The 25,069-nt window shown below is 52.4% G+C and overlaps 1 protein-coding gene across 1 annotated transcript in view; it reads left to right on the forward strand.

The window, feature by feature from the left end:
• The window catches only part of HTRA1 (HtrA serine peptidase 1), a 73,867-nt gene that overhangs the window by 31,169 nt on the left and 17,629 nt on the right, over positions 1-25,069 (forward strand). The window contains exons 2-3 of the mRNA XM_075534480.1: positions 193-292; positions 3,973-4,177. Coding sequence (XP_075390595.1) covers positions 193-292; positions 3,973-4,177 — 305 coding nt within the window. The remainder of the gene's footprint in view (positions 1-192; positions 293-3,972; positions 4,178-25,069) is intronic.

Genomic DNA, 25,069 nt, shown 5'->3' on the forward strand with positions numbered 1-25,069 from the left:
GGGCATGCAGTGCATGCTGCGCTGGCTGAATGGTTACCCCCAAAGCTGGAGGGGCTTTTGCTGCCCAGGTCAGACCTGGGCGTCGGGCCTTAGAGACTTCTGAACAGGCCTTTCTGCTTCCCTCCGACCCATCCCATCCCGTTTCTCCCGGCGACCGCAGCTCACGGTGCCTTCTCTTTGCTTTTTCCCCAGGACAGGAAGACCCCAATAGCTTGCGGCACAAGTACAACTTCATTGCGGACGTGGTGGAGAAGATTGCCCCGGCCGTGGTTCACATCGAGTTGTTTCGCAAGTAAAGAGCGGGGCTGGGGAGGGGGGTGGGAGGGTGTCTTCTTCTCTGTAACCTCTGGGCTTCCCCCGGGTACATGCAGCCGCTCGGGAAACACCAGAGCAATATTGAGACCCCTGACGGTGCTCACATGTCACGGAGTCTATTCCTGTCGGAAACTGAACACTTCTTCCTTCGGAAGTTTTCCCGTGTGACGCATTTCAGTTGTCGTAATGAAACACCAAAGCGTTTCGGAAAGGTGTGGGAGAGAGATGGGGAACACACGCACAACAAGCAGGCGGAAGAGGCCACAGAATGTGTTCCCAACTGGAGACGGAGGGAGGGAGGGAGGGGAGAGAGAGAGAGAGAGAGAGAGAGAGAGAGAGAGAGAGAGAGAGAGAGAGAGGAAGCAGTTTTGATCAGGCGAAGCAAGCATTTGGCCTGTGCCTCTCAGGTGCAGAAAAGAAAGAAGGACACCTGGCAAAAGTGATACAAGGCTCTGCTACATTGTAACCTATAAACTTCTTACCTTCCGTTGTATCCTGAGGCTTGTCATATCCTGAGACTTTAACTCACTGCCAAGGTGGTTACTCAAGGTCAGCAGTTTAAATCCACCAGCCACTAGGTTGGAGAAGCCCCCAGGGGCAATGCTGCAGCCCTCTCAAACTCACTGCCATTCCATTCCGACTCAGGGTGATCCCTTAGAACTGCCCCAGGAGTTTACAGCACTGTACCTTAAAAAAAAAATTATGATCATCCCACTGAGGACGCTTATAGCTCTTATAACATCCGTACATTCATTGAAGCAAGCGTATTTGTGCATAGGTTGCCACCATCATTTCCAAAACATGTTCTTTCCACTTGAGCCCTTGCTATCAGCTCCTCTTTTTCACCCTCCCTCCCCCACCTTCCCACCCTCATGAATCCTCAATCAATTATATATTATTATTTCCTATCTTCCTCCATCCATTGTTTCCCTTCACCCACAATCCTGTTATTCGCCCCCTTCTGGAGGGGGACTCTATATCCAACTTGTGATGGGTCCCCCCTTTCTCTCCCTTTCCCCTCCCTGACCATCCCCACCCTCATGATATCGCCACTCCCACTACTGTTCCCGAGGGTTTATCTGTCCTGAATTCCTGTATTGGGAGCTCATATTTGTACCAATGTGTGTAGTCCGGTCTAGCTGGATTTGTAAGCTAGGACTGAGTCATTGGTAGCGGGGGAGGAAGCATTCAGGAACTAGAGGAATGCCGTGTGCTTTGTCGGTGCTATGCTGTACCCTGGTTGGCTCATCCTTTTCCGTTAACTTTTTTGCGGGAGTAGAAAGTCCTGTCTTTCTCCCTGCCCTGTCCTAGGGGCTCACTGTGAGTCTGAGTCGACTCGGCAACAGTGAGTTTGGCTTGAGGGTGGGGTTTGTCTCACAAGAGAGTCTGCCAGTGGTGTCACAGCTACAGCCTGCCTCCTCTCTCCTTTTCCTGCGGTAACAGGTCCTTGCCTTTAGGATTTCCAAAGAGCCAATAGGAATGAAGGGAAGAGTTTGTGAACGGCATCTGGGGGGGGGGGGGGAGAGTCAGGACATCACAAGTGACGCTTGATCACTTTGTTCTTGCTTTACTTTGGCCAAAGTGCGGTGGCATGGTGGTTACAAGTTGGGCTGTTAACTGAAAGATCAGCAGTTTGAGCCCACCAGCAGCTCCTGGGGAAGAAAGGCGAGGCTCTGCTCTGTACAGATCTGCAGCCTTGGAGCCCCACAGAGCAGGCCGGCTCTCCTCGAGGGTGGGCGGAAGTCAGCATTGACCCCACAGTGGAGTTTTTGTTAAGCGATGGTGGTGGATGCCTCATCCACCCTGGCTAATTCCATGTCCTAGGCGGCAGGGCCGTTGAGCAAGGCCTTGTCTTCAGACCAAGACCCCACACCAAATCAAGTTCACCAGCCACATGTTGATTCCGCCTTGTAGAAATGAGGAGACATGCCCCATAGTGTTCCTGAGATCCTCGTCTTGATGGGCGTAAATGGCTCCATGCTTTCCCTATGGAGTGACCCACCTATTGGCAGCCTGTTACTTTAACTACTGCACCACACTGGCTCCTAGAACATTCTTGGCAGACTCCCTCCATCATTGACTTCTCGTCCAAGCCCAAAATCCTCATTCTCGTTCCCTCTGGGCTGCAGGTAGTTACACTCGTACAAAGAGGCCACGCTGACTCTTCAGGACAGAAGCGAACATTTCAGTTTACTTGAGAACGGGGTTTTCATTGGAGCCTGGAGTCCCCCCATTTCAGTGACCTTAAGGTTCACATTACAGTGTTCTCACTGACCCTTATAGACACGCCTCAGGCTTCGAAGGGCTTCCTAGGAATATTTTCTATGTGGGTGTTTGATGATTTTTAACTTTTCAGTCATAATCCTTTTGAACTTTGTCATCATATAATCCACAGGGGTAGTTCTACCCTGCCTTACAGGGTGGCAATGAGCGAGCATTGAGGTTTAGTGCCCCTGAGAGTTGCCCAAGTGGAATGCCTCCAGAGTTAGCTAAAGCCACTTAGCACCAGCTCCGTGGGTCATCAAACCTAGTTCCCCCAATTAAGTGCCTAGAACAGCGGTGCTCAACCTGTGGGTCGAGACCCCGTTGGGGGTCGAATGACCCTTTCCCAGGGGTCACCCGATTCATCACAGTAGCAACATGACAGTGATGAAGTAGCAACAAAAATACTGTTATGGTTGGGGGTCACCACACCATGAGGGTCTGTATGAAAGGGTCGTGGTGTTAGGAAGGTGGAGAAACCCTGGCCTAGAGGAACCCCATTGAGTCCACCGGAACTCTGTCCAGTGTTCTGCTTTGGCTGCTTCTCTGGTGTCACAGCTTGCTGCCCCTGGTTTGAGGAGCTTCCGCCTGCAGGGGTCCTGGGGTCCAAGGACTTACTCCGCTCCTGGCTCTTTCTTAATGGTGGTGAAATTTCCCCCTCCTGCTGCCGAGCTGGCTTATTTCACACCCAACAGGATGACAACATTGAAAAATCGGCACTTTAGCTTTCCAGGTTGTTACTGCCCCAACCAGCTCTGCCAACAGTTATCGCAACCGAATGGCTTAGCCCCACCGCCCCGTCCCCATCAGGAAGAAGTCATGTGGTGGGAGTGGGAGGCGCCGCAAGCACGGCCCGAAGAGCCGCATGCCGTGACCACTGCACCATAGCGTGCCGTGCGTCCGCATGTCCACAGTGCGACGTAGTGATATGGACTACATTATTCTGTGTTCAGAGCACTCACTTACTGCCACGAGGTCCATGCCGGCTCATAGTGATCCTGTAGGACACACTAGAACTGTCCCTGTGGGTTTCCAAGACCAAAACTAACTCACTCACTCACTCACTGCCGTGAAGTCGATCTGACCCTGTCAGGTCTACACAGACCCTGTAGGGCAGGGCAGAACTGCCCCATGAGTTTCCGAGACTGTAACTCCATAGGAGTAGAAAGCCTCATCCCCAAGGGGCAGCTGGTGGTTTCGAACTTCGGATGTTGGGGTTAGTGACCATATATAAAATTAACGTATAAATGATATCCTTATATTGATCCTTGCACCCAATAGACAAATTATATATACACAGGTAAGTGGCTGGAGGCGTACAGCCAGTGGATCCGTGTGTCCTAGAGTTAAGTTCATGGTGCCCCGGGCTCACCTGTGTGTTCCTTCGGGTTCTAGGCTTCCCTTTACCAAGCGGGAGGTTCCTGTGGCCAGCGGGTCTGGGTTCATTGTGTCCGAAGATGGGCTGATAGTGACCAACGCCCACGTGGTCACCAACAAGCACCGAGTCAAAGTGGAGCTGAGGAACGGCGCCACCTACGAAGCCAAGATCAAGGATGTGGATGAGAAGGCCGACATCGCGCTGATTAAAATCGACCACCCGGTAAGTGGCCTTCCCACCACGGAGGGAGCGGCTGTCTGGCCGGCAGCACCGAGTTCTCGGAGAGGCTGGTAGAATCTGGAGGCAGGGGCGGGTGCTCTCTGATGTCCGAGAGTCTCAGGGAGATGCTGGAGCTGGTGTGGACTGGCCCAGGCTGAAGACAGGAGAGCATGGCGGACATGCTGTGAGTGACCTGAGGGTGGAGCTGGGAAGGGCTCAGAGAAACGTCTTTGTTGAGAGGCACTCAGGCCGTAACCATCAGATGGCTGATGTGCTCAGCTGCTAACTGGAAGACCAGAGGTTGATGGAGACCCAGCTCTACTAAGACTTAGGTGGTTTGGCCACGTCTGCGGTCAACTCAATGCCAGCTGGGTTGCTTTTTCTGTTGTCAGTCATAAGATCATAGCGTTTTGAAGAGTCTCGTAAGTGTCTTTTAAAAGAAGGTAAGAAGCTTATAGGTATGCGCTGGCAGGTGAGGCTCCTTCCCACCCCTGTCCCAGAGAAAACCACGGTTACGGCTCTCGGGGGTCCTCGGTTCCCCTGGGCTTCCATTGACAACACTGCCTGTTGCACGACAGTGTCGCCTTTGGAAACCACCAGCTCTCCCAAGCACAGCTGTGGTCCTGTTCGCGCCTCCCAGTGTTTTCAAACAGCGGTCTGTGCTTTGAAAGCGTTCTGGAAACTTTCTGTAGAAACAAATGTCGCACCCAGTACCGGTGGCTCCCACAGAACTTCCCCGCGCCCGCGGGCTGCTCGGGTGCGCAGGGTTCGCCCCCAAAGGACGTGTCCGACAGGCAACGTTTCCTCCGGTGATCCGAGCCGCGGGAGGGGAGGGTGGTCCAACCGAGTCACAGTGAGCTCGGTCAGGGAAATGCATGTGAAGATGGTTCGCTTTCTCCTGCGATAGTTTCTTCACCCACACTCAGGTTCTGTTGATGTGTCTGGCCCCGTCTTCAGATGGGAACTCGAATCCTGCTCTGACTGGCCGAGTGCCTTGTTTTAGTGCCTCTGTTGAAGGAGCTTTGGGGAGTCCTTGTGACCTAGTGGTTATACGTTGGGTTGCTAGCCGCTAGGTGAGCAGTTTGAAACCAACCAGCTCCTCCGAGGGAGAAAAACGGGACTTTTCATTCCCGCCAAGAGTCACAGTCTGGGAACCCCACAGGGGCCAGTTCTCCCTCTTCTTACAGGTTGCTGTGCGTCCGCGTTGGCAGTGCCTTTTGTTGTTCTGTGTTGTCTGAGGCCAGGCTGCTGTGTGGCTCCTTCGGCGGGAGCGTGTGCTCTGGTTTCCCGCATCCTTGCTTGGCTTCTCCAGAGCTCCCTTCTGTGGAATGAAGACCCAGGGTAGGTTAGGTTCCTCTGGCGTGGGACTGAACACCGGGTGGCCCAGGGCGGGGTGGCATGGGAGCCAGGGGCTTCTTGTCCCGCTCTCTGTCAGTGAAGACCATATCTGGGTGCGAGCAGACACCTGAGGTGCTGGGCAGGCTGTTTTCAGGTGTGGTGTTCAACATGATTCACTGGGGACATCGCCTCTGGAAACAGCTCGGCTGTTGGATGGTGGATAGCCCATTCTTTAATCTTCCCCGAAGAGCCCAGGTAGCTTGCTGCCCAGCCTGGGCCTTTCCAGAAAACTACCAGCTAACACACTGACCCCCCACTCTCACCCCCCAGGACCCCCATACACACATGCTGCACCCTCCCATGCTTCTTCCTGTCCCCTCGGCGGCTGTGGGGTGAGGTTCAGCCTGAGAGGTGGGGCAGAAACAGTCTTCTGTCTTGGTGTCATGGTATGGGTCGCTGTCTGTAGCAAGGTCACGGCTGTGTGTGATTCTGAGAGGCCACTGTGGAATTTCTAGCCACAGCGAATCTTCCCAAACATTTATTACCCACAACAGGGACATCTGGCTTCTTGAAGATGTAGAACCTGGCTCTACTTGGGCCAGGCTCGACTCACATCTCAAACGCTCCTCTTGGCTGCAAGATGACTGTACCACCCCCCTCCAGGAACCCTCTTGGGGGCTGCTGTCCCCTGCCAGATAGAGTGGATGAGAGTCAGAATTGACTCGAGGCACCCCACAACAGCACAGAGGGAGAACCCAGCTCAGGGAGCTTCAGGGACCTGGCCGCCGGGGGCTCGCACACAGCAAGCTCCATGCAGGATGGAAGCAGGGCCCCATCTGACCTCAAAGGCAAGCAAGATGTGGACCACGTTGGTCTCCAGGTGGGCTCACGGGGGACTCCAACCCATCACTCTGAAGTCAATTCCGACTCATGGCAAACCCTGTGTTGCAGCCCCATTCCACAGGTGCACCAAGGCTGCGCCCTTTCAGACACAGCTTGCCAGGCCTTCTCCCCTCCTCCCCCTTTGAGCTAACGGTCAGCATTTTGCTGTTCGTGTCCCACTGGAGCCCATCTGGACTCAAGTGGTGTGTTAGGATTCTGGGGTCTGGGCGGAGGTTTCCTGCCCCACCAAGCCGTTGACAGAAGGCTGAAGGGAACCGCTGATGCGCTGGTCAACCTCTAACCTTGGAGTTTCCCTTCCGGCACTTGGGTCTCTGTCTGTCTCTCTCTCAACGTTGTTGCGACTCGCGAGATGGTATCGGTAAACGGTGGTTCCAGCTAAGACAGCCTGGACGTTTGAGAAGGCGCATGCTTGTGGTGGCTGGGTGTGGGGCGGTGTGCTAAGACTGTGCCTGAAAGATGTCTTGAGGCTGTTTGAGACCTCAGTCCTGACAGGTACTGACCCCCTGCAGCAGTACACCTCTGGAAAGGCCTGGGGGCGGGGGTGGGGTGGGAGGTGGTTCCAGTAGAGAAGCCCCTCCCACTTAACTTCCGTTCAATCTGTTGTTCATCTTCCACTCATCACACCTGCACCTTCCTTTAGGGTGAGGTGTAACTACAGAAAACCAAGTGCACTGATCTGAAGGGAGTGTCTGCCCGGGGCTTTAACTACACGGATATCTCAGTCACCAGCCTCCATTCTGAGTGGGAGAACACAGAGCCTGGAAGGTCCTCCCCAAAGGTATAACCCCTGCCCCGACCAGCTCTGCCATCGTCTGCGAGGTCTGCCTGTTCCAGAGCTTTCTAGCCACGGAGACTTCCAGCAGGCTCCCTTTTGTGCCCAACTTCTTTGGATCAGCAAAATGTGAGGTGCGCCCACGTTTCCGATGTGTCAGCAATCTGCGCATTTTGACTGCCAACTGCCATTCCACTGGGCGGATGCACCCTGCTGTCAGGAGCCCTGGTGGCACAGTGGTGATGCATTGGGCTGCTAACCACAAGGTCAGCAGTTTGAAGCCGCTAGTTGCTCCGAGGGGGTCTTCTATCCCCATAAGGAGTTACGATCTCGGACATGCACGGGGGCTGTGCTAACCTGTCACTCTGACTCATTTCGACTCAGTGCCAGGGAGTTTCTTTTGGCCAGACTCTGGGGTTTTTATATTTATCTACAAATGGGTTTTAGGGTTGTTTTCTGCTCTTGGCTCTTGAGAATGAGCTCTGTGCTTATTCTTGTTGTCTTAGGTCTTCACTAAGAAGGGGATGGCTGGTCTCGCCTGTGATCTTGTGGAAGGTCTCTGCCAACTGAGTGTAGGAGGCCCCTCTGCTCTCTTGCTCAATCCTTGTTATTTTGTTCGCGTTACTTGCCTCGGAGCCAGGTCTGACTCCAGGTGGTGTGTGGTGGATAACAGCGGGCAAGGCTGCCCAGCCTGCACTGTTCTCATGGTCACAGATACGTTTGGGCTTGTCCATCAGCACAATCACACAATACTCAGTTGCACTCAGTAAGGCTGTCACTGGCTAGCTTTCAGTTGTAGTGTGTCAGGTCTTTCTTCCTGGTCTGTCTTCCCTTAGAAGCTGCGGATGAAACCTGCCCACCCTTGGTGACTCTGCTGGTGTTTGTCATACTGGTGCCATAGCTTCTAGTACCGCGGCACAGCAAGCTGGCAGATGAGTGGTGGGGTCTTTGTATCTTTAGTTGGATTCAATCAAGACTGGGCCCCATCGGACTGAGCTAGCACCAGGTCTAACCTCCAGGGAGAGCTAACACTGGCCTGGGCACAGGTCAGGCCCTGCAGTGAAATGGATGGCAGGCTGTGTTAGTCTGGGTACTTTAGAGAAACAAATCCACAGAAACTCATGTATGAGACAGAGTTTTATATAAAGGGTAAGTGTATATCAAGAAAACATCCCAACCCAGTCCTGTCCAATCCCACAAGTCTAACCCATTAACCCATATGTCCAATACCAATCCACAAAGTCCTCCTCCATCTCACAAAACCGATGCAATGATACCTACTGTAGGAGGAAAGCCAAGTCAGTGAATGTGTAAACATCTCAGCACTGGCAGGGGTCTCCACATGGGTGCTCCAGCACCCAGGGCTGCATCAGGGTAGGTCCATGTGGCTTCTCCTCAGGGATGTCTTGCAGGAAGTGAGCCTTACCAGCTAAAGCAGGGAACTGGCTACGGCAGCTGCACCCTGGTCCGACCATCAAAAAGCAAGAGACCTGAGAACTAGAAAGGTGAGGCTCACCGAGTCATTTATCTCTCTGCCTTTCAATTAATCCCACATGTGTTTATCGACCATGTTGGCACAATAAACTACCTCCCTCACAGGCACAGATGATTGAGTACGAGTCCCTGGGCTTGGTGACCCTGCCCCCTAAGCTGGGCACTGTCTTCCAAGTGGGGCCATCACAATGGGGACAAAGCTGGTATGAGAGGACAGCTTGCCTTTAAATAGCCCGTGGGAAGGCTGGGTGGCTCCATTTAGAACATGCTGCTAGAAAAGATGTCCAGGATGTGGGAGTCTGACCAGACAGAGGCTGCCTAGAACAGCATATCCGGTAGGCCACCTAGGGGGCCACCAGGCTCTGCTGAGTCCTGGGAGGTGGTGGACGGGCAGCAGCTGGCGCCTCAGACTCCCTGCAGCCAGGATGCCTGCCTGGACACGCAGGGTGCTGCCCACCTCCCCACCCCACCCCCACTGAGTCACGTTTCATTGGAGACGTGTGGGCTCAGCTGGTGCAACCACCTCTCGCCACCTTGGACACCCTGGCCAGCCCTGCAAGAGAGCTGCTGCAGTGCCCCTTGATGCCCTCGGCGCCTTGGCCACTTGGCATGCATCTCCAGCCCCAAAACAGAGTGCTTGCAGACTTCAGCCAGAAATGATGTGGCTTTGCAGAATCGGAAATGAAAGGCTATTAAATTGCGGACCCCCACACAAAGGGCTAGCTTTCAGGAACTGAATGCCCTCCCATTCCCATTCCATGCGCCGCCCCCCCCCCCCCTTTGTTGGTTGTAGGTAATAGTTGGAAGTGGAGAAAGTGAGTGCATCTTTTCCAGCTTGTTCTTGGTGGTTCCTTTGCTTTGATGAGGGCTTACTTCAAGGGGGAAGAGGGTGGGGCGGTGTGGGGCAGTGGAGGGGTGTGTGGCTTGTCACTTGACTGGGAGAGCGACTCACACTTAGGCAAATGCACACACACAGCCGCCCCTGCTGGGCTGTGATGTGACTGTGGTTGCAGACAGTGGAGACGGATTGAGCCTGCACTGCCTGAGGTCAAGAACGAAACACACACAGAGAAGAAACAGATCCGGGCAACTCAAAACAAAGCTCGTCAAAGCAGAACCAGCAGCGAGTGAAGGTTGGAAGACTTGGCCCACTGTGTAGATTATGGCAAGGAGGCATCGGTGGCTGGTGGGCTTCTCCTGGGCACCAGGAGTGGAAACCTTTCTGCAGTGGCGCTCTGGGCTGAGGCCACATCCAGCGTGCCCAGGTCTGTCCCGTCTCACCCCTGAAGCCGGGGGAGCCCCGCTGCATCGATGGACTCCCTCCTCAGGTCCTTCCCAAATGCATGATCTCATCTAGCGGTTTCTCTGTTCCTCCACAGCCATTGTTCTCGCTGAGCCTGCCCTCGACCCTCGTAATTAAATGGAAGGGGTCCCTGAGATCCGGTGGCCAGCTCCCCACCTCAGCCAACACCGATGCCTGGGATCTGCTCACCAATCCCTGGCACAGTTTTGTGGGGCCCTCTATCACGGGACCCATGCCCCACGGCCGAGGGTAGGCACGTGGCCCAAGGAGGCCGACCCAACACTCCCCTGGGAATCGAAGCAGGGTGTTACTGACGTCACAGCTAAGATGGGTGCAGCCTGCATGGCTGCATGGTGTGGCCCTGCAGATTCTGGCTGACGAGCCGCTGCCCCTGCCTGCCCTTCCCCCCTGCCCTGTCTTCTTGCATTCTCCTGGGTTCATCCACCTCTCCAACCCCCTTGGCTTGCAGTTGCCAGAGAGGTTTCTGGGCTTGTGACCAAGGGAGTCATCTCTGCTGTGCACACATGTGCGGTCACCCGTCTGCTGAGAGCTGAGACGGGAGAGATATCAGGTCACTCATCACTGAACGGTCCCTCTGGGCTGCTCTGCCTCCCAGGCTCTGCTGGCCCACCGCCCCCGAGCCTCCATGCTCTGTCCCAGGATTTGAGTCCCCCTTTCCTGGGACCCATGGCGGGGGCCGGTGTTAGCGTGTCGAGATCCACCAGCTGCAGGAGGTGGGAACGGGGCTTGTGTAAACATTCTAATAGAAAGCAGCTTCGAGGCAAACTGCTCCCACATGTGTTTAACATGAGCCACTTGCTGTGTTTGCAGAATGCTCAAGCTCCCACCCGAAGGCAGCCTTGCATCCTGCCAGTGTTCATGCCCCCCGAACAGCTGGGGGTGGGGCGGGGAGCACCGTGGAAAGGAGGAGAGTTTGGGTTCTGGAGGCCAGTGTAAGGGGCAGGCATCCTGGAGACCACCAGGGAAGGGAGGAGGGGACAGTGACTTTAGTCAGAACGGTTTCTCATCTGGGCTGAATGGTAACACAGCTGAACACTCTCGTGCACTCCCGCCCCCTCTCCCCGTGGCAGCTTCTTGTAGACCGTGGCCTGGCCTGTATTCCACTCCTTCGGACGTCCCCTCCTCTTCTAAGGAGATCTCAGCTCCTTGCCACAGCCTGGAAGGCCGGCCCACTGGGGTGGACCCCCATGCCCAGCCCCACCTCCTCCCTCTGCCCCTCTTTGGTTGCTTCACACTTGCTAGCATGTTGCCTAGTGCCTTGGCCACCCCCATCCCCCCGTAGTGTCTTCTTCCAGCTTTTTGCATGGCTGCCCCCATCCTCAGGTCTCTGAGAAACCCATTTCCAGCCATTTCCACCTCCGCCCGACTCCTAGCTACTTCCCACCCCGACCCGCTCTCTGAAAACGCACAACCCCGAGCTAGCTAATAACCGAAGGCCAGGCAAGCTGTGGGAGGACGTCAGGGACAACGCACATGGAGACAGCAAGAGGTCATTAAAAAGACAGACAGGAAAGGCCAAAGCGGGTGTCAGATGCCGCTCTGACACTTGCTCTCGAACGTAGAGAAGCCGAAACGACCAAGGACAAGGTGAAGGTGCTGGACAGAAGGTTTCAAAGAGGAGTTCAAAAAGACAGAGTAGCCCGGTGAAATGTGGACCCGCTTGGAGTGTTCAGACCACGGGGACGCTCCCCGCACCACTCAAGCCAAGAGAACGGGAGAAAATGAATCCGAGTGCCGAGAGACGCGACTGGCAAAATATTGACCGGCACAGACCACACCCAAAGACAGTTCAGGGCCTTCAGAGTCACTGTAGCAAAAAGGACCGGTGGTCAGTGTCCTGTGATTTCATCCGTGACCAGGAATGGTATTGAAGGAAGAAGTCCAAGCTGCACTGAAGGTATTGTCGAAAACCCAGGGCCCAAGAATCGATGGGGTGTCAATGGAGATGCTGCCACACACGGGGACAGCCTGGATGCACTCTTTTGTCTCTGGCAAAGGATTTGGAAGACGGGCTATCTGGCGAACGGACTGGAAGTGATCTACTTGTTCCCATTTCCAAAGAAAGGTGACCCGACAGCATGTGGAAATGAGCAATCACGATCATTAATATTACACAACATTTGCTGACGATATTAAAAACAAACAAACCCACATGCAGTAGTACATCGATAGGGAACTGACAGAACTATCAACCGGATTCAGAAGAGGGGTGTCATCCCTGATGTCAGATGGATCTTGGCTGAAAGCATCGCAAGGCGATCTACCTGTGTTTATTGATTATGCAAAAGCGTTCAGCTGTGTGAATCGTCACACATCATTGAGAAGAATGGGGGTTCTGGAGCACATAATTGTAGTCATGTTGAAAATGTGTGCGTGGACCAAGAGAAGGGGACAAGGGGGGATGGTCTGGTTTAAAAATCAGGAAAGGTGTGTGCCAGGGTGGTGTCCATTACCGTATCCATGCCATCTGCACATCGAGCAGATAACCTGAGAAGCCAGACCGCGTGAAGAACATGGCCTCGGGATTGGAGAAAGTCTCACTGACCACTTGGCACACACAGATGGCGCAACCTCGCGTGGTGCAAACGGAGAGGATTTGAAGCGCTGACCAGCGAAGAGCAATAGCCAAGTGGTCTCACCGCCACGTAAAAGAACACAAGACTCCCCAGAGCTCCACCAAGTAACATCGTGATAGATGGAGCGAATCCTTAACTTGTCAAGGATTTAGTTTTATTTGGATTCATCATCAACAACGTCTATGTGGACATCAGAGAGAAAAGTCCACAACACATTGTATTGAGCCAGTCTACTGTCACAGGTCTTTCTAAAGGGAAAAGGTAGGTCTGGCTCAAAGGAAGCTACATCTGACTCAGCCATGGTATTTTCCATCATCTTCTCTGCCTTTGAAAGCAGGCCATGAATACGGGAGACCTAGGAGACCCGGCGCCTTCGGATGCTGACTATGCCGCGGCTTGCCAGCAGGATGGGTACATTGCCACCGAAGAAGCCCAGTCAGAGTGCCGCAGGAGCAAGGGTGCTGAGACCTTATCTTACGTTCTTGGAGCCTGGTCAGGAAGAGTCAGTCCTTGGAGAAGGACATGGTGCTTGGGAAAGTAGAGAGTTCGGGGAAAAGCAGAAAGACCCTCAGTGAGACGGGTGGACACGGCTGCTGCAACGCGGGGCTCTAACTTTGTAAGGTGGACACGGCTGCTGCAACGCGGGGCTCTAACTTTGTAAGGTGGACACGGCTGCTGCAACGCGGGGCTCTAACTTTGTAAGGTGGACACGGCTGCTGCAACGCGGGGCTCTAACTTTGTAAGGCTAGTGAGGACGGTGCAGAAATGGTCATTATTTTCCTGTTGGACATGTCTGGTACACACGAGGGGGTACCCCCCCCAAGTGGATTTTGTTTTCAAAAGCTATGTATTTAAAACAATTTTTTTTACAACACAATGTTACCACCTTCAAAGTACTCTCCATTACAGTTAATATGTTTGTCAAATCTGCTGTTCCATTCTTGGAAACATTTTTGGCTGACAGCACCTCTCTTGTTTTTTTCTTCAGCTCATTGTTTTGGGTCTCAAGAATCAGTAATGCAACCATAATAAGAAAAAAATAGTTCTGAAACACATTCCTATTTTAGGTAACCCATCAGTTTAAAGGTAGAAAGAGGCAGATTCCAGGTAAGTGGGCACACATGCATTTTCTCTATGTCTATATCCATTAACTATATCTTTTCAAAACACAGTCCTGCTTAATGTAAACATTAATTGGGTACTTTCAGTCAATGCACGATGGGGCTGCATTTTCTCTGAAGCATTTTATATATAACCTCAGTGCAATTTTCAAATACTTTACTCCTTATCCCAAAGTCCTGCCCTTTTGAATTTATAAATGCTTCACTTTATTTTTCTACCATATTATTTACATCATCTATTATTATTTGTACACATTTACATCATAGTTAGACCTTAACTAATATACTAAATCCTGAAGTACAAATATTTTTATATTCAGCCCCTCAAAAGCCATCAGATGTTTGCCAAGTTTTTAAGCATGAACCAATAAGTTTGGTTTTAAGAATCTGGTTTTAAATGGATAAAATCATTCCCACTTAAGAGAGTCCCCAAACGAACAAGAGAAGTTGTAAAGCGACCAGGCAGTTCTCTAGGGATTTGGAATTCGGCTGCTGCACAACCTTGTCAGTCTCCTTCATTCTAGAAACTTGTAGCCAATTTTAGAAGGCAGCTTCTTCACTTAACCAATCAGGGCAGAAGAGACACAAAGACAAACAGCACCAGGTGGATGAGGATGAAGAGCTAGGGGTCTAGCCAGTAGGAGTGTTTTAGACTACCATTTGTCCTGAACAGAAGCGGCACATCAGGTGTCTGCTCCTGCTTCCAATCTCGAAGACCGACCTGACCATCCACAGCCTTCGCGCCCACTGCAATCTCACTCCTGCCAGCACCTAAAGCAGAGCACCGAGAAATGTCAGCCTGCAATTCTATGTCTTGTCACCTCTTCTATGTGGTCAAAAATTGCAATCTTTTCATGTCCCTCTGCATTCTCAGAAACCAAAAGAAGTTGAATGAAGCAAGGCCAGGTGAGTCAGGTGTGTAGGACAAGAGAGGCATACTGCGTTTTTCCCCAAAACCTGGTGCACTGAGGTGGCTGCATGAGCAGGTAATGGTTGTGGTGGCAAAACCAGAGCCTTGTCTGCCACAAATCAGGCCTTTCTGGCACACACTGTTATGCAATCTTTTCAGAACCTCTAAATAGAAAGTTTGATTAACAATCTGACCTGGTGGAACTCCAAATGCACTATGAGTAGACATTTTCATCCATTCGGGAAGCTGACGGATGTCCAGAATGAGGCTTGTCATCAATCAACACTTCACCTTCTTTGAAATGAGAAAACCACGGGGACACCTCAGTGTTTCCCACAGAGCTGTCCTTGTAACCTGTGCTCAACATCACAACCGTTTCTGCGGCATTTTTCCAGAGCAGGGAACAAAATGTCACAGCTATACACTGTTATATCGGCCATCACAAAAAATGAGATTTCAGTGAAACTGCTTTTACAAAAGAATTCACTGTGACCAGAGAGAACCTTCCCAGGTGATGCCGCTGGGTGCAGCAACTCAGAGCGAATTGTTCATTGCTCGCCTTGCGTTCTGCACAAGCTCCGCTCTGCTCCATGCAGTTCTGGTTTCTTTTGGGCACCCCGTGTGTCCTGAATTGGAATTGGCTCAGTAGCGTCAAACAGGTGTTGAGAGCTCCAGAAGGCAGTCGACAGCTGTAATGATGCTTCAAGTACACCCGACTGTGTCTTTCCACAGTGTCAGGTTGGTTGGCCGGAGGAACACACTGAGTCAACTGTAATTTGCGACTGTCTTCTCAGCAATCAGAGGTTTTGCTTGAAACGCTGAGTGCCGCGCACAACGCCCCCTGAAGACAGTCCATACAAACTCCTGCGAGGAGCTCCGGTAGGGAGGCAGAAAAGCAAAGTCCAGTCGTGGAGTCGAAGGTTGGAAGGAAGGCTTGGCACAGCCTGCGGAGAGGAAGGGCGGCAGCAGGGCTTCTGAGGAAGGTGCCGCGGAGGCAAGGCTCGGTTCAAGGTGGACAGAGGCATGGACATGGTGCTGCGGTCCCCTCTTCTTCATGTCCCAATGTCTAGTGTGCTCCACAGCTGTCAGGAGGTAGGCAGAGACTCAACGGTAAGCCCAGACGAGCTGCTGCCCCAACTGCACTTCTTGTCTTAGTGCCCAGGGTGCCTGTGACTAAAGCAGCCCGAGGCCCAACGGCACATGGTGCACAGGTAAATCCTCAGCAAAGCTTGGCTTGGGCCTGAGCACCCACTGCTCACTCGTCTGGATTTCTATAGTTGGGTCTCACTTGTGTCCCTTGTATCATCTCCACCAGATGCTCCACCACAAGGTTCGGCGTCCGTTCGAGCTCTCACGAGAGGCCATGCCGGTCGGTCCTTCAGGATGGAAACATCACGGGCTTGTATGGCTTTCTTTCTAGATGAGACCTCCTTTGTTAAAACACAGCCAGACGCTTGCTTGTTACACAACAGCTGACAAGAGGGGGTGAACGAGTTAGCCTGCTGTTAATCAAAATGCTTAAACTATAACATCATTTAAGATTGAGTTTGTTAAAAATCCAAATTGTCACAGCCGCCTTCCTTGCCTTGTAGCAAAACTTCCTTTTAAGCTTAATCAGTAGGGATAGGTGGACTCAGGAAGGAGGTCAGCAAGGCCATGGAGCTACATAGCCAGGCACAAAGCCTCCTTCATTCAGAGGCCACAGGGTGTAAGGCCGGGCACAGAAGTATCCCCCAATGTAGGTAAACAAGGATGCATGAAGCTTCAGGGGACGGCAGTCTTAGCGACTCACGAAGAAATGTAGGTATGGATAATTTCCTAATGATCATCCAAAACCTGCTTCCTTAGACTGTGGGCTGTATCCTGCGATCATTGAGGAAACCTGCTGATCTCTCCTGCGATCACTGTTAAAACACAACCTGGCCCTGGCCCATAGCTTAAGGTCTAGAACTTGCTTGATTTTCACTGGGTTTTTGAAACGGGTTGGAGGTAGAAACCCACTGTTTCCTTCTGTGAGCGTGTGTGGGGATAAACTTAGAATTTCTCGAATCAACCTGGGGTCTCTGACTGGCTAGAACAGTGATGGACGTCCCTTGTCTGCCAACCAGACAAGCATTTCATTCCTCTGTTCCTCTTCTCTGCGTTCTTTCATGTGGCGTAGAACAGTCTTCTTGTTGATTTGACGTGGCCTCTGCTGGCAGTTTGCCGCTCCATCCACATCAGGGACCAGGCTGCGCTCAACACAAGTCCCTGGATGGGGCAATGGGTTAAGTGTTGACCTGCTCACCGACAGGTTGGAGATTTGAATCCACCCAGAGGTGGCAAGAGATCCGGGCCTGGCGATCTGCTTCAGAAAGGTCACCGCCACAGAGAACCCTCTGGAGCAGTTCTGTGCCACACACCTGAGGTCACTGTGACTCAGCACCAACTCTGAGGCAGCAGAAATGGGTTTTCTTTGATTTGGGTGCTCGGTGGAAGGCCGCTGGGAGTTGGGGCTGGCTCTGTGGTGGTTGACAATGGAAGTGCCTACTGGGTGCCTGGCTCAGCTCAGAAGGCAACAGAACAAACAACTTTGTGGGCGATGGCAGGGGGTGGGGGTGGGGGATGAGACTGTCTCCAGGGCTCCTCCATTTTCACATGATGAGGCTGAAGATAGACTGGTTGCTGGTCTCCTCTGCTCCAGCACCCCTGCCACACAAACACATGCCCCAGGCCCTTGGGCCTGCGCCTCTCCTCTTCCCGGAATTACCTGCAGCTTGGGCAGAGACACGGCATGGGCAGGTCTGTGAGCTTAAAAAACTGACCGTGCTGGCAAGCCAAGAGCTTTCCCGTGGGCGCTTTCCCTGCTGCCAACAGCCAGGTCCATGTTGCCAAACGGCTGGAGGCCCGTGAGGTGGTTTTGTCACCTTCCGGCCAGGTGCCATGGTGCAGCAGGCTGTTAGAAGTGGTGGAGGAGTGAAAGCCAGGATTTCCTTTAAACAAAAAAGCAAACAACTTTATTGGGGGCTCCTACAACTCTTGTTGCAATCCATATGTTAATTGTATCCGGCATATTCGTACATATATCCCATCATTCTTTCCTAGACATTTACTTTCCATTGAGCCCTTGGGATCAGCTCCCCCCTCCCCCAACCCTCGTGGTCCCTTGATAGATTATAGATTGTTAATTATTTTCAAATCTCACACCCACCGCTGTCTCCCTTCCCCTCTGGTTTCTGTTGTTCTCCCCCTGGAGGGGGGTGGTGGTTCTGTGCCTTCATTGCGATCGGTACCCCCTCCCTCCCCACTCCTCCTCCTTTCGCCCTACCCTTTTGGTATCTCTATTCCCATTCCTGTTCCTGGGGTCCATGTGTTGTGAGTTTTATCTCTTGCCTATACCTATGTACATGCTCCCGTCTGGTCCAGAGTGGGAAGCAGCACTGGGTCATCATAGTGGGGAGGGGGGGAGGGGGCGACGGTGAGGAGGCCTCAAAGGATCAGAGGTGTATTGCGTGACCCATTAGTGCTCTACTGCACCCTGATTGACTCATCCCCTCCCTGCGACCCCTCTGTGGGGGGATGTTCCACCAGGCTTTCTTGTGTTCAGAGGGACCCTTGGCAGAGCCTGCCTGAGAGTCCGTGAGTCCAGGGAGAGGGGGCTGGAACTTTTGTGGGAAAATCTTGGTTGATTTGAGCTGATGAGCTGACTCTGACCTTCTGCAGGCCTGCCTTTAAATCTGCCCAGGCAGCCCCCTCGGGTGGGGGGGACCATGTTACGGAGGGGTGTGGCATGTGTTCGGGTGACTCATGCCGGGCACAGCCCTCAGCCAGCTCTCCTCAGGCAACCTGATTGTCAGAGGCGCTGACGGGCCTCAGGAGCCTGGCCAGCGTGAATCAGATCACACGGGACCACTGGCTGGACCACTCCTCTTTCTCCCGAGGGAACTGGGGCCTGGTGGGGGCTCCCACTGCCCTGGATGCTCCTTTGTTGTTTCTGGGCGTCTCCAGTTTGGGTTTTTGTTCCCATGTGCTCTGGACTTGCCCTCTGGCAGTCTCTGCTCTTACCCCAGACCTCCCTGGGCTGCTGGTGAATTGGCTGAAGACTCTATAGGCCCTGCTGATGGAGCCGAGAGTCAGTGGCTGTATTGATTTTTACCTTTTTCGTGAGTGAGGATCAATATTTCATGAGGTAATGTGCATCCAGGCCGCAATGATTTCTCTGCATCAGCCTTGGTGCAGAGGCTCCTGGGAATGTGGTCTCCTGCACACCCGGCTGCAGTCCCTCTTGGAATTTGACGCTGGAGCAGGCAGTGGGTCCGCTTCCACAAAGCCCCGGAAATTCTACGCTGCCTTCTGACGGTGTCCTACGGGGTCACTGGGTCGCAAACAATTCCATGACAATGGTCCTTTGTTTCTTTTCTCCTTTTAATGTGAAATTCTTGGTTTATGATCAAAAGTGGGCCCCTTTGTGTTACCTGGCCCCATGTCAAGACCTTGGTTAATTATTAAGGAAATTCTTTAGTGGGTATTTTTCTCTTAATATGGTAATGCCCTCTTTTTACTTTGGCAGTCTCTTCCAGGAACTGGATTAAGACTCCTTTAAAAAAAAAGTCACTTTATTGGGGGCTCTTACAGCTGTTTCAACAATCTACACATCAGTCGTATCAAGCACATTTGTGCATATGTCGCCACCATCATTTTCAAAACATTTGATTTCTTCTTGGATGAAGACACTGATTTATGGTTCTGACCAAGCTGTTCCCAGGTCGTGGGGATTGAATTTGTAAGGCCCCATCGGCAGAGTCTCCTGTCCTCCAGCACTGAGCGAGGAGCATACCTTCCGTCCATTGGGTGGTGAGCAGAGCATGGGGCAGTGTGTCAGCACCCGGGGTTGGCCAGTTAAGGCCGGAAGCCTTAATCAACCGGTTCCTGCCCCCCAACTGTTCTTCCAAATAAAGTTTGGTTGGGACACAGCCATGCCCGCATCCATCGCTGTTTTTGCCCCGCGACAGCAGAGCCGAGCAGTTGCCCCACAAAGCCCAAACTATCTGCTCCCCGGCTCTTCCCAGAATAAGTTAGGCAATTGAAGTGTGAAAGGATTAGCACCCTGTCATGGAGTAGCTGGGCACGCTGGGAGGTCGGCACGCTCATGCATCCAGCGAGATGAAGCACGGATGGGGCAAACGGGAACACGACCCAAGAGGCCACTGAAATGTGCCCTTTACCTTGGGAGGCCCGGGGCTTTGTCCTCGCAAGAGAGCCCGTTGTCATTTCTCTGTCATCTGTCAACGAATTCCAAGAGGTTCACAACTTATTATTCAGTGTCAGAGCCCAAGGGGTCTTTGGAGATTGGATTTTCCCTCTTCCAGTTATTTGTGTACTCGTCCACTGATTGTAAAGGATCGTTTGATGGGCACCTGCTTAGCCACTCGTTGCTGGGTGCCTCCAGTTGGCTTGGCACATAGCAGAAGCGATGCCATGCACAGCAGAGGGAAACTGCCGGGCCCTGCACCGTCCTCACTGTAGTTCCGATGCTGGTGCAGCCACTCTGCCAATCCAGCTTGTTGATAGCCTTCCTCTTTTTCACTGTCCCTCCACATGGCCACGTGTGGCAGTCCCCTAATCTCCTGCCAACTGGCGGGTATAAAGAGTGAAGGGGTGGAGGTTAGCCTGTCCATCAAGTCGTTGCTTGATGCCCTCATTTGGAGGCGCCATGGAGATAGATAGCTCACTGGAGGTTGGACCCACTTTCTCTCTGCCTTCCCTTTCCTGCTGTTGAGAGACTCAGCTGGGGGATCCACATGGAGACCCGCACCAGTGTTAGTGCTTCCACCACCACTGGATCCACAAGACTTTCCACCCACTGGCTTGTGATCTTCCTGCATTCGGCATCACTGAATGTGCTGCATGAGTCTAAAGAGGGATTTATAGACTAGTATCGGTCATATGGGCTAATATTGGACTTATGGACTTGATCTGGACTTGGCTGGGATGTTTCCTCAATATACAATTGCTTTCTGATATAAAGCTCTTTATAAATATATTTTTAAGTAATATTTTACACAGCTGTTTCTTTTCCCATTCAATAGTGTCTCTACAAATTGTTCAGTGACAGAATTTATGTTTTTCTTTTTAAAAATAATTTTATTTGGGGTTTGTACAGCTCTTATCACAATCCATCCATCCATCCATTGTGTCAAACACATTTGTACCTATGTTGCCATCATCATTCTCAAAACATTTTCTTTCTACTTGAGCCCTTGGTCTCAGCTCATTCACCCTTTCTCCGACCCTCCCTCCCTCCCTCATGAACCCTTGGTAATTTTTTTTCATGACTTGCACTGACTGATGTCTCCTGTCACCCACTTTTCTGTTGTCTGCCCCCCTTTCAGGGGGTGATATGTAGATCATTGTGATTGGTTGCTCCTTTCTCCCCCCACCTTCCCCTTCCTCTCCTGATATCACTACTCTCATTGTTGGTCATGAGGGGTTTATTTGTCCTGGATTCCTTGTGTTTCCAGCTCTTATCTGTACCCATGGACATGCTCTGGTCCAGCTAGACTTGTAAGGTAGAATTGGGGTCATGATAGTGGGTGGAGGGGTGGGGAGAGGAAGCGTTAAAGAACTAGAGGAAAGATGTATGTTTTCTCAGTGCTATACTGCACCCTGACTGGCTTGTCTCTTCCTTGTGACCCTTCTGTAAGGGGATGTCCAACTGTCTACAGATGGGCTTTGGGTCTCCACTCTGAGCTCCCCCTCATTTACATTACATTACAGTCTCCCCCTAATTTACATTACAGTCTTTGATGCCTGATCCCTGATCTCATGACACCTCATGATCTCACAGGCTAGTGTGCTTCTTCCATGTGGTCTTTGTTGCTTCTCCGTATGATGGCTGTTTGTTTATCTTCAAGCCTTTAACACACCAAGCTTGATGGCCTTCTCCAGGGGCTGGTCTCTCCTGACAACATGTCCAAAGTTCGTGAGATGAACTCTCTCCATCCTTGCCTCTACCCTAAATTACACTGCCATTGAGTTGATTCCAACTCAGTTTGACCCATTAGGACAGAGTAGAACTGTCCCTCAGGGTTTCCACGGTGACCATCCTTTTGGAAGCAGACAGTCTCATCTTTCTCCTGCCGACTGAGTGGTTGGTGAGTTCAAACCACTAACCTTTAGGTTAGTAACCAAATGCTTTAACCATCACACCTCCAGAGGTTCGTGAGGAGTCCTGTGGTTAAGACTCTTGGTGGCAACCTCAAGGCTGGCCTGGAGGGGTCTCAGAAGAGAGGCCTGGTTAGTTACTGCAAAACCAGCTGTCACAGGTGTGGGGGTCAGCCTGGTGGCTCCTGTGGGCCCAACCCTGAAGGAGGAGTTAAGGATGCTTCATCTGGGAACTGGAGGCAGACCTCATTCCTCATGGGAACCAGGAAAACGGGGAAGAGTATGGTGACTGGCCACCGCAGCACCAGAGGCAGAAGGTGGATGCTGGGGAGACCATCTGGATAGAGTAGGCAGGTGACCTTCCCACTGAGACAAAATAGACAGACAGAACCAGGAAAGGATTGAGAGATGGTGGTGGGGTGTCAATAGTTGGCCACAAATTGCTTAGTTTCCCCTTCCTGGAGAACCTATCCCTTGAACCCAGTACCGACCCTCATCAGCTTTCTGCTTTCTCCTCTGGGCACCATCTACATTTCCTGTAGAGAAACTCCAATTTCTTATTTCTGGAGAGTCTGAAAGTGCAGAGGGCTCACAAGGGCCTGGTTTATGCTGACTCCATGACTGAGGCTGGAAAATAGACCATACCGTTTCCTTGTCATGGGAGCAAGCTGACGTCCCAGGAACATCCCGACACAAGTGTTAGTTGGCAGCATCTGTAAACAAGAGCAAGGGACTCTGTGTGCCCCTCTGCCGACAAGGCAGCTCACCGGCCCTGCCCATCACTGCTGTGCCGCCTGGGCTCCTGCTCATGAATGTGTGTTCAGTTACCTCAACCTGTCTCCATGCTCCTGTCACTGACCTCCTCAACCTGTCCCCGTGCTCCTATCAGTGACCTCCTCACCTGTCTTCACAGGGAAGGGGATGTGCATCCTAACCAAACGTGAACCATGAATTTGAAGAGCTCAGCAGAGCTGATCTGAGGGAGAAAGATAAGGCTCTCTCGGCCTGTAAAGATTTAAGTCTCGGAAACCCACAGGGGCTGTTCTACCACGTCCTGTGGGGTCCCTACGGGTGGGCGTTGAACCCGTGGTCACGAGATGAATTGATTAATCCTGGACCATGTCCCTGCACCACCTCTATCGGGGTGGCTGTGGGGAAGGAGCAGCCATTGGCCTCAAGTTCAGACCCTGGGGCGTGAGATTCTCAAATGCCATTGGCCAGTCCCGTCCCTTGGAAGCTCAGCTCTGGCAAATCATCAGCTCACCCTCCCTGCCCTCCCTCCTGGCTCTCTCCTCCCTCCCAGATCCTCTCCACACATTCCCCTCCATCCCGGATCCATGGTAACCGCCCCAGGCCTGCAAATCTCTGGATGCTAATATCCCCTCAGCAAGCCCTTGGCATCCCCAATCATTTTTCCGCAGGAGGCCTGCGCGTCCCGTGGCGCTGCCTCTCGCTGGGTACAGGGGACGTGCCGTTTTCGCCATTGCAAGGCTGTTACAGAAAACGAAAGGTTAGCATAACTGCTTCCAGAAAGCACTCCCGAATCACTCTGTCAAGCTGCAGCCAGCTGCTGCAACAGGAGCTTTGAAGTGAAACTCCTGGCGACTGGGAGCAGGCCGGCCTCCCCTTGGAAACCAGTATGCCGGCGGCGGCAGGTGGAGTGTCACCTGCAGACGCAGCCACACAGAGTTGTGAAACCAGGAGCAGTCATACTTTCTGAGGGGACAAAGAAGCAATGGACTTGCCTCATTAGGCTGAAGAAAGGAAAAAAAGAAGAAAGCAAATCTAGGTTGCGATTTTCCTTCAGCTTGGGTTTCCTTTATTCTGTTTTATTGCTCCGTGCTCCTAAAATAAGGTTGTGATGGAGGGGGTGCCCAAGGGCTGATAGGCAAACCCCAGCTGACCAGCAGCTTGCTGCAGGGCCATTGATTTTTGTGACCCCCCCCCCCCCCCCGAGAAGGAGGCCCACTTGACCGAGTTAGTGACTGGAGAATTCCAGAAAGCCTCTCTCCTCTCGCAGCTGTAGGAGTTTGCAGGGATCAGCGAACTCCCCCTGGGGCCTGGGAGGAAGAGGGATGCATGACAGACTCTGGTGCCACTTGAGAGCTGATGGATGGAGCCACCGTCTGCCCCTTCAGCCAGGGCTCTGCAGAGAACAGGACCAATCAACCGAATGCACATCTTTACCCAAATAGCACTGTCCCATGGAAGCTCAGCTCCTAGAGCAGCGGTTCTCAGCCTTCCTCCTGCCGCGACCCTTTCATACAGTTCCTCATGCTGTGGTGACCCCCCAACCATAAAGTTACTTTTGTTGCTACTTCATCACTGTCATTTTGCTACTGTGATGAAATCGGGCAACCCCTGGGAAAGGGTCATTCAACCCCCAAAGGGGTTGTGACCCACAGGTTGAGAACCACTGTCCTGTGGTTTTGTGAGCCTCACACCCCCTGGTGGCTTAGTGTCCTGCATGTTCTATGCATGTTACATGTGTGTGCACATTAATTCTTTAGGCACGTTACATGTGAAAAATGTGGTCTTTCTGTAACCTCTAACCGGTGCAGTCAATGCCATGGAGGTCTGTAGGTGACCTCCTCTGACCGACATGCCTCTCTGCTCCAACCATCTTCACCGAAGGGGACACGGCCCTTCTCTGCCAGAATTCTACTTCTATGCTGGCTTCTGTAATCCACTGCAGTGGCCACACATACAGACAAGATTCATGATTAAAGGGTCTATTAGGGAAGTTAAAAGGTCGCCCCCAATCAGGATCAGTAAGCACTCAATGGTCCCCAGCAACGCCTCTCCTCAGCCAGCAGCTGACTCTCTCCGGGGCTCAGCCTCAGCCACATGGCCCCGTGGCTTCTGACACGGTGCCTCCCAGGTCCGTCGTCCCGGCTCACACGAGAAGAAGGTACCCCATCGCCTCAGTGTTCCTCCTGAGTCGCCCTGTCTTGGGGCCTCTTGCTGGTATACGTCTGTGTCTCCACCTCTGCCACTTCAGACAGAGCTGGAACGTGCTCTTCGGATGATCTCTCTGCTCCTCCTTCAGACACGGTCGCCCTTACAGTCAGAGGGGTAGTCATGTTACCCTCGCCCCATTCCCATAGTCCCACCCGGTCATTTGGTGGGTGTTGCAGAGACAGGAGGAGAAGAGCCATATTAGGAAAGTTCACTCCACCACGACTGTCTACTCCAAGAACTGACGCACACTGTTGGCTTTCTAAGGCTTTCCACTGGTGGGCGCACGGCATTGTGGAGGGTGATTTGCTTTACTGAGGGATTTTCATTTAATCACATGTAATCATGTTAGTCAT

This window comes from Tenrec ecaudatus, chromosome 16, assembly GCF_050624435.1.
Source record: "Tenrec ecaudatus isolate mTenEca1 chromosome 16, mTenEca1.hap1, whole genome shotgun sequence".
NCBI lineage: Eukaryota > Metazoa > Chordata > Mammalia > Afrosoricida > Tenrecidae > Tenrec > Tenrec ecaudatus.